We start from the raw sequence: 13081 nt of genomic DNA on the forward strand, positions 1-13081 counted from the left end.
AGTCAAGACTTCTCATCATGAAAGTGTAATGGCTAATAAGAAACATTTAAAACTGTGTCACAATCCCTAGAGAATATTTCTTACATGTACTTTAACATAATGCATACCTCAAACCACTAGGTGATGCTCTTCTGCTCACATTTTCACAGCAGTCCTTATTAGTGCTAATGTTCCTTTTAAGCAATTGTATTACAGATGATATTGACAGAGGAATAGTCCTAAAGAGAGAGGAAAGCCACCATGTCCCAGTTCTGTCCTGATGCCTTATTAAGATGAAGCATGCTTTGGCAACCATTTCAGTTTTTCCTAGGTTTGTTATTGATTTCATGCCTTTTGTTTTCTCTTGCTGTGTCAACGTTGTTGAAGCTTTATATTTCTTTTTAACTGTTTTCACTCATTTCTGATGATCAAAGATTTGCTTTATCAATTCAGATGTGGCCAGAAAATATTTCCTTAAGGTGAGCGATCTTTGTGCATTATTTTGGTGTGTTTAATGAGGGTTTTCTAGAACACTGTGAATTTTACAAAATATTCAATAAAAAATCATTACATTATTAACTAAACTAAAAACAAAAGCTAGATCTTTTGGCAGCAGGTGTAGATCACAGTTAGCAAAATAAAACAACATAACACAGGTTGTAGTCACAGTACCAGAAATAATTTTTTATAATTTTGGGCACTTTCATTCAAAAATCCATACAGAACTTCATCAGAAAATACAGAACATGTTACCATATAAGTTTAAATAAAAATGGTCAAAATAATCACATGACATTTGAAATCACATGCAACAAATGCAATATATAAAGTGTTCAAAACACTGACAAACTTTTAAAAAAATATTTTTAAAAATGACTGTTAACCTCATTTTCTTGTGGGCAAAGATTTTAAATAATATTTAATGTTCATGGTTTCATTTAAACCTAGAAAAAATATCAGAATTTAAACTTAGTTACCATTTAAGCTCTTTTACCTCTAAAATATTGTTCAGGTCTCCACCTGTTAAAGTGCTAGATAAAGAATCCAAAATAATAAAAATAAAATTCTGAAATTCTTACATATAGAACTGTGTTTGGCTAAAGCACTTTTTAAATTAATTTTTTTTGTGCCATTCACATGTTCTTTAATAATTTCTCAAAAGCTTATTTTTGGTCGTGCTGGCATAAAAACCTGGACTACTGCAACACTGAGCCATGTACACAATGTAAGTGCTGCAGCAGTTAAAGTACTTGTTAATGTAAATTCTATTCTATGTTGAAGAAACTCAAATTTACTTTAATTTAGGTATTTACATCATTTACATTGCTTACAAAAAATACACCCAATGTGATCCCCTCAGAATTGGGCATGCTGATGCTGTTACATTTGACTAATTTCTTAAAATTTACTTTTTTATGTATGTAAACTGTAGTGTATCTCCCACTGCCCTACTCAAATCAAAGTTTCCTAACACTATCTTCCAATTGTCAGAAATTATATTTTTAATTTGGTTACTGTCCAAACTGATGGAAACACTTAAACATAACCCATTTTGGCTCGCTTTTTTGGTTGGTCCTTGTGTTCATTAGATGCCCAATATGAGCTTAAAGTGGCTTTCTCTTTTCTTAATAATTTCATCAGCCAGTTTAAACATAAAATCCAGTTTGTGACCCCTGTCTAAAAATAGTTCTGCTAAAAAAAATCCTTTATATAAATTCATTTTGTATGTATGTTAATCTCGAAACTCTGACCATCTCTCCCTTTATTACATTTCTTTTCATAAACCGAGGATGCAAGCTTTTACATTTATGTTCATAAAAGTAAGTTTGCAGTAAATCTTCCTGTTAAACAAGCATGGGTTTTTGTCCATAGTTCTAGTAGTGTTTAAGTAGTTTACTGTGTGGTCAGTCTCATCTCCCTTAAATTTTAAAAAGGAAGTGCCATTGTTTACTTCATTAACTAAAGCCTTGAATGATGCCTCATTTCCATTCCAGATGAAAATCAGGTAATTAGTAAAACATTTATGGAAAAACAACATACTTGAACAATGGATGTTTATGCAAAAAAGAAAAGTTTTGTTCCCAGTAGAGCATGATCAGATTTATTAATACTGGGGTAGCTATTGCCCTCATCACCACACCTTTGTTCTGATGGTAAATCTTGTTAATAAATATAAAAACATATTTTTCAACAATACATCTATTAAAAGTCATAATGTATTGATGTCTTTATTACTAAAACTAGTAATTTCATTAAGCAATTCTCTAAGATGTTCCATACCCTCATCCAATGGGATATTTGCATACAAAGAAACTATGCATAAAGTGAAAAACATAGTCTCATTCTCTTTTACTTCAAACTTGCCAAGTATGTCAATTAACTGCCAGGATTCTTTTACATGAAAAAGTGTGTTCTGCACCACAGGATTTAATATACTGTCAAGATAAATACTAATGTACTCCATTTTATATCCACTACCTAACACCAAGGTGTTTTTTGTGGATTTTAGGAACATCAAACAACTGTCTAAATTTCAGGGTTTAAACATTTAAAAATATATATAATTCAAAATGTGTATGCCCCTGTTGTAATAATTCTTATAGGACATTGTCACTGAAAACTTTCTTGTGTTGCTCAAATTTATTTCTACTTGTTTGTATAAATATGTGTTTGTCAGCATAATATTTATATTTTGATATAATCTTCTGAATTCATTAAAACTAATAGGTTCATAGGTGTGTACTAGGCTAATGGCTCTGGAGCCTTTACAGCCTAGCCCATAGGATTACTTTGGCACTGTGCCACCCGACCTTAGTTCCCAGTGGCTCTGTTGAGTAGAGCCATTGGAGTGATCCCCGGGGTGAATTTTCTATTTCCCATCCACTCATCAAGATTTCTCTTGAAGAGGGCCAGTGAGGTGTTCTGTTTGACATGTATGGGAAGTCTGTTCCATAGCATGGGCAGTCTCTGGCTTATGAACCTGTCCCTCCAGCATGTTCTGTGGATTGTGGTAATGAGGTGGAGGTCTCTGGAGCGTGTGGTGTGGAGGGATTGGGATTTCTTTAGCTGTAGCATTTCTAACAGATCTGGGTCAGACATGGCTTTGCAAGTCAAGCAGAGATCGCCTCTAAGTAGGCGATATGAAACAGAGAATAGTTGGAAGTTTTTGAGTCTGTCTATATAGGACAAGTGTTTAAGGCCTAGGATCCTCTTTGTGAGGTACTTTTGCGGCCTATCCAGTTGTTGTAGGTGTCTAGTGAGGTACATGCCAAATGGGGCATTGTACTTGATGACTGGCCTAATGCGGGAAGAGTAGAGGGAGGCAATGACCTCTTTCTTCTTGGATGCAAAACCCTTAGTAATGAGATGTGCCACATAGAAGGACTTTCTGACCACAGTGACAATGTGTTGGTCAAAAGAGTGGTTGCTGTCAACCTGTGTTCTCAGATCTCTTATAACACCTTCTGTGTTCAGTGGACTACCATCGATGTGGTAATTCATGGGAACCGGGTTTTTCCCAAAGGGGATGATGACACATTTTTTGGCATTGAGCTTAAGGCCATGGTTCTGACCACAGTCGTTGGTCTCAGTGAGGCCTTTCTGTAGGATGTCAACATCACTTGAGGAGTTAATAATAGCTCCCAGCCTGCAGTCATCTGCGAACTACAGAGTCCTTTCATGTTGGCCTGGACTTCAGAGAAGTAAATACCAAACAGGAGAGGACCCAGGATCAAACCCTGTGGGAATCCACTCATGACTGGTCAGCGGTCTGACTTGGAGTCAGCTACTTTCACACTTTGGGTTCTATCTGTGAGCCAGTTTGTAACCCACCTAGTGATATACAGGTTGATGCCTAGCTTAGTGAGTTTTTCTATGATTCCTGAGTGGGGAATGGTATCAAAGGCCTTAGCCAGATCAAGGTAGGCTGTATGAACCACCTTGCCTTCATCCACAGCTCTGATGACTGTGACTCAAAGAAGTCGACCAGGTTGAGCAGGCATGATCTACCCTTCACAAAACCAAACTGTGTGGGATCCAGAGTATGGAGATTCCCTATATCCCTGTTTATTAGGTCCATGATGATGTGTTCCATAGCTTTGCATATCGGACTCGTCAGGCTAATGGGGTGATAGTTCCCAAGGTCTGTAATTGATCCTCCTTTGTGGAGCAGTATGACTGAAGGACTTCCTCTGCCTGCTTTCATAATGTATATTTTGTGCTCACGCATTAAGAATGACAAAGCCTTGTGTTCTGCAGACATGTTGAAATATTTATGAGTTTTTCTGTTCCAACAAACCTCTTACATCTTTTTTTTTTGCAATGTGCTGCAAAAGTAGTATTAAAAGTACTTTTTTTAAATAAAAGTAAACAGAATTAATAATTTATTTAAAGTCATTCATACCACTAAAAGTGACATTTAAATTCAATTTTCTGGTGAAAATCCTTAGTTCCACCAAAGTGTCAGCTAAATTTGCTTTTTTAGCTAGTATAAAGAACAGACCTTTTGATAAAAACCCAGTCTCAATGTCAGTCAGCAGAAAGGAACATAAGTTGAAAGTGAGGACTTTATATGCAAAATCCTTTCCCTCTTTGATGCCGGTGTTTTTCATTCAATTTTCTGTTGTCTTCTGTTTCTCTTGTTAAATCCAACCTGCTCAAATTCTGTCTGTTTGCCAGCCTGGATGACCTCCATAATGTTGGGTTCAGTCCAGTTTATCTAATTATGTTTTTTCTGTCTTATTTTCCCACTAATATTCTACCTTATTCTTTTATAAAAATTGCAATCAAAGAGCTATTTAATCATCAGCTGTCTATTAAAGATAATAATATGGGCATATATCATCAGCTCTCTATTAAAGATAATAGTATGAATATATATTTCTTAACTTACTGGTACTGCTCTCTTATTAATTTTACATATTCAATATTTCATTATGTGTGAATTTGCATATTATTCATGTTTAATCTTTTTATTAATTATAGTATTACAAGCAATCTTAACTGTATATAAAATAATTCCTACTTGTTTAATTTGAATGAGTATTTTTAGCTACTGTGAACTACTGTTCTGATCTAAGCTTCACATCCGGATGCCAGAATTTGATTTCATCATGTAAACGTGACAACTCACAGCACACAACAGCTGCTAATTTCCTCTGTAAGTTTCTCATACTTAGTTCTTTTAAGCTGTTCTAATCAGTAACAAACATCTGACTTTATATCTTTCTATTAATATGTACAGTCAGAGTTAATAACACTACAGCATAAGCTATTAACTTTCAGCAAAATGTAAGCAAATTATATGTTAGCAACAGGTCAGTATAAGACATTATCTTATCTTTTGTTTTACCAATTCTTCACTTCTAATAAAATAAAATATGTTATTTTAAGTAGATTTTTCACATATATAATTGAAAAAAAGAAAGAAAAGACAGTTCATTTCTGTTTTCACAGACATTAGTGATGACCTTTGACTTAGATTTTCTTCAGAACCATTCAAGGCAGAAAATAAGGTGAACAGGAATCCAGCATTCAGACACAACTGAAACATTCTTTTGTTCTTAAGCTTTCTTTAAGTGTTTCTTTCTTCATAACTGATTTGTGAAAGGAATGTGTTACTCGGGAACAAAGAAAACAAAGTCACCAGCACTTTAACACTTCCAATTAGCATATTACTTAGATCTTAAGGTTACCAATTCTGTCTTACAGGAATTATTTGTTTAACATTTAGAAATACATTTATAAGTTTAGTTAAATGAAATATATTAACTCTTTATCTGTAAATATAGTAAAACAGTAAAACTGTCCATTTATATTCCTCATCATGAAAAATGTTTTTGCTTAAAATATAAAGGCATACTTATATATGTTTCGAAGCGTAAAGTCCATTACAAACCTTTTACTTAAAGGGCAAAAAGAAAACTTTTTTTTTTTTGCAAAGCCAGTAATAACTAGGTGTACCACAGAGCCATGTTCAGTGTTCAGTATTAGGGCTTACTCTGTTTAGCATATTTTAGTCTCAGCTGGTTTATTGGAAACACAGTGTCGCAGTGAATGGGATAAAAGAGGCCAGTGTCATAAGACAGTCTGATGTAATTTACTGGTGGAATTATAGGTGCCATTTTAGATTATGCCAAATTTTTTTGTAATGTAAATTGTTTCGAACTTCCAGGGAGAGTAGCCTTACATTGTAGGGAAGCATTAGAGAGGATGGAGGAAAAATGATCTGGAGGCTATGCACATAGGTTCATAGGTTCATACTAGGCTATCTGCCCTAGGGCATTTATAAGCTTAGCCAGAGTATGTTTGGCTTTCGCCACCCATTTTAAATTAATTGTGCTATGCCCTTTTTTGAGGTTAGTATACTGTGCCTCTATCTAACAGTGACACAGAAGTGATACCCGGGGTAAACCTATCCCTAGACTTAGCTACATAGTGCAGTGATCAGGTCTGTTGTGAAGATGAACAGGTTGCCCACACATGTGGAGAAATGAGTGGACTGGAACAATGCTGGTGTCATCCTTCCATTATATAAAACAGTGTTGATGCCTCTTCCTGAATACCATGTCCATTTCTGGCTATCATATGGAAAATATAGATGTTATTTGGAACGTGCATCAGAGCATTATCAGACTGGTAAGAATAAATGAGATAAGGGTTATGAAGAAAAACTCAGAAGGGTCAACATGTGCAAACTATATATGATCTGAAAAGCTATTTAAAGTGAGATGTGGAATATAGACCCAAACCAAAGCAACATTTTTGTTTATATAATTTCTTTAACAGTGAGGCTTTCAGTCATTATAACATGTAATAACTACATAAAACAGTACACTAGAAACAGAAAATATATTACTTATTTAAATGTTGTCATCAGGAAGGATTCTGGGTATCTGAGAGAGATGGAAAAAGTAGTGTGGTGGGGGTGCAACTATATATATGGCTATCTGTAACATTGTGAGGACATGGTAGACTGTGGTGGGCCTTTCACCACTGATAACTTCATATGCTGACTTGTAATAAAAAGGAATATTGTAAAGCCAGTGAGAAATATGTTTTCTCACTCCTGAACATAGTTTTAAAAATCCTTTTATGCATTTTCTTTCCTCTAAGCTTTTTCCTGCATTGTTCCACACCATTTCCTTGCTGATGCTCTCACTAGCTGTGCTCTGCTCATTAGACTCATTAGTAGGCCCTCCCTTTCCCTACATGCTCCCCTGTAGCTTGTCTTCCAGACTGGGGATAGTGCATTCTGTGGGACTGGTGATGTTGCTTTTTACTGGGTGGCAGGGGACAAAAGAAGGCTTTTTTGCAACATTATCATCAGAAAGCACAATGGTGAAGCACACATTTTTATATATATATATATATATATATATATATATATCTTACCTTTCTCCTCCCTCTGCTGACCAAGAAACATGCTAATGTCTACAGTGTTAATGCTGGCATAATGTTACCATCAGACTTTTCAAAAGGTGGTGCTCATCCAGCCATGCTCTGCATTGGCACCCCTTCCTTACAGGTGTTCAGGCTGCAGAATGTTCTGATTCCATTCCGCTGCCCATAGAATGGGTAAGCTAACAAATGCCACAAACTACCGTACTATTCCCACACCTGTTTCAGTGCTCAAATCTCGGAGTCATAACTAGATTGGCTGGGGCTTAGTCAAGGTCTCATTCTCCTTTGCCACTGAGTTAGTATGCCTGCAGATGTTTTAGCTGAGTGTTTGTTCTCTCAGCAACATTCAGAAATCTTGGTCAAATTTACTTTCACCATAAGGGAATCACTGTCTTTCTACATATCTGAAGCGCATTCATTTTTGTGAAGATTAAAACAACACAAGGTAAATATACTAGAACCATTCTGAAACAGCCTGAAAGTAAAAGGACATCATCATCATCAGGCTTACTCTAATATAGCATGCTGGTGTGCAAAATTTAAGACATTCAGTTTTGTCCACCAGCATGCTTGCTTTCTCTACTGTTTATTCAATTGTAGTGTTGTGCATTTTCCAGCTTGCTGATATGCCTTTATATAGTTTCTCTGTCCCATGTCATACGAATGTCAGGAAGTGTGAGACACTAACTTGTGCTTTACAAAATGCAAATGGAAGCAATGTTGAGCAGGTGGTATATGCATTAAAATCTTGTTTAAGTAAAGTATTCTTTAACTGAATATGCACATCTGCAGGGGACAAAAGTTTTTGTGTACACCATCTTCTGCCCAGATTTGGCTGTAGTTTATCTAATGACCAGGTAAGTGATTCTGAGCAGTAACCAGGAGCTTCACATGTGGTGTCACAAAACAATGTATTGAAGTACTACGGCATACCAAATTCAACACCAAACTGTCTGTATGTGTCTGTGTGTGTCTTGTGTCATCCTATGAAAGATACATTACTGCAACCATCAGTTAGGAAAGCACCTTTTATACAGCATGCACATCATTAGCTAATGTTGTCAAGCCTTCAACTGCTGCTGTGTTATTAATACTGTGCATACACTACTGTAGTAAAACTTGCAGTTGTGAATCAAAAGGAACTATTGTTTGAGCAGACAGAGTAATAACAGTAATGAACAGTATGGTAAACCATGAAGGTCTCTGTGTGTATGTTCTGTTGTGCTATATACATAGCCGGACTTAGGCATAGGCCAACTAGCAGCCGCTTAGGGTGCCCCAGGCCAACTAGCAGCCGCCTAGGGTGCCACTCTAGTAGGGACACTTTTTCAGTATTTATTTGGTGTAGGTAAACCAGGATGGGGACACCAGGTGGTGTGGGGCACCGTGGAGCCCTTTTGCCTAGGGCACCAGTTGACCTCAGGCTGCTCCTGGCTCTATATATATCATCATGTGAAGGGAGATAAAGTACCTCTGTAGTTATGCCTCTGGTCCAGCTTGAATTCTGAAGCCAGTCCTCATTTATTTGAAACACTTATCACTGTTAATGCTTACTTCATCGCAGTCAATGGCAAAAGTAATTTCTTCAGTTTTTAGTGACTTGAATGGACCTCGAGTTTTATTTAGGCACGCAAGTAAAACTGCATGAGGCCAAGGCAATGTGACAGAATGACCTTAAGCCTCCCTTAACTTACTGACCTCTATAAGTAAATAATTGGTAGATGGCATTTTGCTGATTTTTACTTTAATTGCACTTAGTTATTTGCACCATAGAAAGCATGTTGTGTACTTATCACTGAGGATAAACCTCAAATTTTGGATTCCAGTGTTGGAAGTTTCTGAGCACTAAATTCATCCCAGTGTAAGAAAAACAGCCTGTGTATCTGCCCTTATTTGTAGGCTGCAAACACACTGGTTTTCTGTGTTTATATGGCACTTTTCACTAGCATTAATTCATCATATTGAACACTGCCCTAGTCTTGTAGTGTGACTGACCCTGTAGATAACTTGAGTATTTCATTTTCACTGGTCCAAGTTTCTAACATTTCCACTCATCAAACGTACTGCACATTGGAAACAGCATGTATACTAGAATTGAATGGATATTGGATGAACAAATAACGTGTTGTGACCATTGAGGCTGTGGACCTTTTATCTACTCTGACTAAACTTTGTAGGTCTTTTAACAGCATGCTTTGAAGTATTTTAATTATTTAATTATATTTTTGCAGTGACTGACTAACCTTAACCCCTCACCTTTCCTGTACAGGGTCCCAATGTGCAGGGCTGTTCAGCACAACGGTTCTTGGGGGTTCTTCCAGTGCCCCTAACCTGCAAGACTACGCACGGACCCATCGTAAAAAGCTCAGTGTTGCTAGCCTGTCTTACAAGGATGGTATGTCCTGAGGTTCTTTCTACTACTTAATTGCCTTCTTTCTAATGATTACTGTAACTCTGGTGTTTTGTGGGGAAGATGGAAAAATGGGGGTACTGAAGCTTGCTCAGGAATTTTTAAGTGTATAATTGTCCTAAAAATGGCATTCCTTGTAATGTGGTGAGGTCCACAGCCCTACGCCATCTTTTCTATTGTGTGATTCACTACCAGTTATTAAAAGAAATAAGATTATATGAAGAAGCTTTTATGCTTATCTAATTGAATGTATGTGTCCTCTCCCATATCATTTCCTTCAAAAAGGACCTGCAAGAGCTGTTGTAACTGTCTTAGCAAGTGAATCTTTTTTATAGCAATCAATATTAATATTTGCAGGTCTGTGTCCCTGAGAAAGCCAAAACCAGGGTAAGGGACATCATACTGCTGTCAGAGAAATTAATTTTGTTAACTGAAATGAAACTAAAGCTAGAAAAGGTAGAACTGTTCTGTCACAAAAACCCAACTGTTGAATGACACTGTGCATGTCACACTGTGTTCCCATGAATTTGATCTCTATGGATCTACTCCACCACTTCTGTAGTGGGTAACCAGTGAAGCAACATGGACAAAGGTGGGAACCTTCATTCTCCACCAGTGGTGTCAAAGCAATGTCTGAAACCCACTACCACCTCCCACTCCTCTTAGAGGGAAAGCCAGTGTCAGGTACTTCCCCCCAGCCAGCATCTCAGTCATCTGAAACTGGGTCTCTGGGATCCCAGTTAAGCCTGCATACTTGCGTGCCCAAGAGCCAGCTATTCTACTGTAAATTAGATCTTTCTTTTTTGTTGTTTTTATTTATCCCTTCCATTGTCACTTGACCACTGTTTCTCTCTATCTCTCTTCTAGTCCCCCACTGATGATTGTTGAGCTCTAAATTACTATGTTTCCTTTCAGCAAGTGAGACAAATGAATTCTAATGGGGCAGAGACTTGTGAATAATTATTTATAAACCTGTGAAGAGAGTTCTGCATGAAAAATGATTGAAACACAGACAGGAGTCATCATCTTCTGGCAACTTGTCACAGACCATGTCAGAAGGAGCATGGTGCAGTGATATTAGGGAAGCACCTCATATTCCTCCATATGCTGGGCAGTGAACGCCTCTCACTCTTACTCATTGAAGCCAAAGTTGCAGTTTTAGGCCCCTGGTCTCAACCTAAGGTCATTCAAGCAGCAAAAAAAAAAAAATAGCCCCGTGCTGGGATAGGAGATGTACAAACACCAGCATTGTCGTAATCTCACATATTTGACCATTGCAGTGCTGCAGGCTTGCTCCTGAAGATAAGTGAGCAGTCACACAGAGAGATGCCCAACTTTTGTACCAGCAGGCTAACCTACTTGATCCACTCTGAAGGTTATAATTGTGAACAAGAGGTAGAGAGACAGTACCTAACTGCACAACTGAGAGTATTATTCAGAAGAAATTCTGCTGACTGGTATGCTTGTTGCTTCTGCAGCTGCAAAAAGACTTGTGACATAAGCAGTGTTATGTCCATCATCATCAATATTAAATACTCACATATTAGCTGCAGTACTGATATGACGATGTAATTCTTCACCCATTACAGCTTGCTCTGGACTGGAGAGACTAGATGGCATCCATTTGCCACAACTTTAACCTTTTGTCACTGAGCAGGTCATACATTTCTGAATATGGGGACTGCAGGCACTGGTAATAAGCAAAAAAGAACAGCTTGTTACCTCAGGTACAAAAATTGTTGTCAGTTAAAACAAAACAAGGCAAGGATGTGTTGCTTCTAAATTTACCACACTGGGATTAAACAGGGGACAAAGTGGGTTACAGAAAACATCCTCCTCCTTGGTGTGTAACAGTGGAAAATGCAATGTTAACTTGAATTAACCCAAATTTCCCTTCTAAAGATACATAGCTCTAGAATAAAGTGGCCATCACGGGGTTTTCTGTTGCTCACCTCCACAAGTGCTGGTCCAGTAGGCTATCTTCTGGTATGCTTGAAATGTACACTAGGTATAAGACCACCATTTTACCTGGTTTCAGTTGGTTTGTTCAGATTAAAGTGCTTTGAATGGCATTCTTCACATAGGTTCATAGGTTTATACTAGTCTATCTGCCCTAAGGCATTTATAAGCCTAGCCCAAATTTTTGTGGCTTACGCCACCCCTTATATGAAAAAATACTGTGCCCATTAGTTTGTTGTGCCTCTGTCCAGCAGTGACACAGAGATGATTCCCGGGGTAAACCTACGATTTCCCATCCACAGGTCAAGATTTCTCTTGAACAGAGCCAGCGTGGTGCTCTGCCTCACATGGACTGGGATTTTATTCCACAGCATAGGGAGTCTCTGAGTGATAAATGTATCCCTCCAGCACGTCCTATTTATATCCGTGCTAAGGTTTAAGTCGCTTGCTCTAGTGGTTTTGGTGGATTTGGATTTTTTGAGGTGGAGCATGTCCATTAATTCCGGGTTGGACATGGCCTTGTATATCAGGCACATGTCACCTCTGAGCAGACGGTATGCGACTGAACAGAGCTGGAGTTTCTTCAATCTGGCAGCATATTTTGGAGTCCCTTTATCCTTTTGGTGAGGAACTTTTGGGGTCTCTCCAATTGCTGCAGATGTCGGGTGAGATACATCCCGAATGCGGCATTGTACTCTATCATTGGTCTGATAAGTGAAGAGTACAGGGGAACAATGACCTCACTAGATCTGGATGTGAATCCCTTCATGATCAGGTGGGCAATGTAGAAGGTCTTTCTAACCACTTTAGCAACGTGATTGTCAAAAGAAAGGCCACTGTCAACCTGGGTCCCCAGGTCCCTGATAACCTCTTCTGTGCTTAGTGGACTGCTACCTATATGGTAGCTTGGGGTTACCTTGTTTTTCCCGAAGGGTATGACTATACATTTTTTGGCGTTTAACTTCAGGCCATGGCTCTGGCACCAGCTATCTGTTTCCGTGAGTCCCTTCTGAAGGATATCCGTGTCCGATGCACTTTCCACTATGGTGCCCAGTTTGCAGTCATCTGCAAACTTTGTCAGCCAAAGTCCTCCTATGTTGGCCTGTACTTCTGAGAAGTAGATGCTGAACAATAGGGGGCCAAGAACCGAGCCCTGTGGGACACCGCTTGTGACCGGCTTGGAGTCTGACATAGCGCCAGCAACTCTAACCCTGTGGGTTCTGTCCTTAAGCCAGTTTGCAACCCATCTTGTGACATATGGGTTTACATTTAAGCTGGTAAGTTTTTCTACAATACCCGAGTGGGGTATTGTGTCGAAAGCCTTTGCAAGTT

At 38.2% G+C, this 13081-nt stretch overlaps 1 protein-coding gene across 2 annotated transcripts in view; it reads left to right on the plus strand.

Moving 5' to 3' along the window:
- The window catches only part of LOC122806915 (inositol hexakisphosphate and diphosphoinositol-pentakisphosphate kinase 2-like), a 1544141-nt gene that overhangs the window by 1200414 nt on the left and 330646 nt on the right, over positions 1-13081 (plus strand). For both annotated transcript variants that reach the window (XM_044077730.1, XM_044077729.1), the window contains one exon: positions 9650-9775. In XM_044077730.1, the coding sequence (XP_043933665.1) occupies positions 9650-9775 (126 nt within the window). The remainder of the gene's footprint in view (positions 1-9649; positions 9776-13081) is intronic.

Source organism: Protopterus annectens, chromosome 7.part0 (genome assembly GCF_019279795.1).
Source record: "Protopterus annectens isolate FY-2018-M chromosome 7.part0, PAN1.0, whole genome shotgun sequence".
In the NCBI taxonomy this organism is placed as follows: Eukaryota; Metazoa; Chordata; order Ceratodontiformes; family Protopteridae; genus Protopterus; species Protopterus annectens.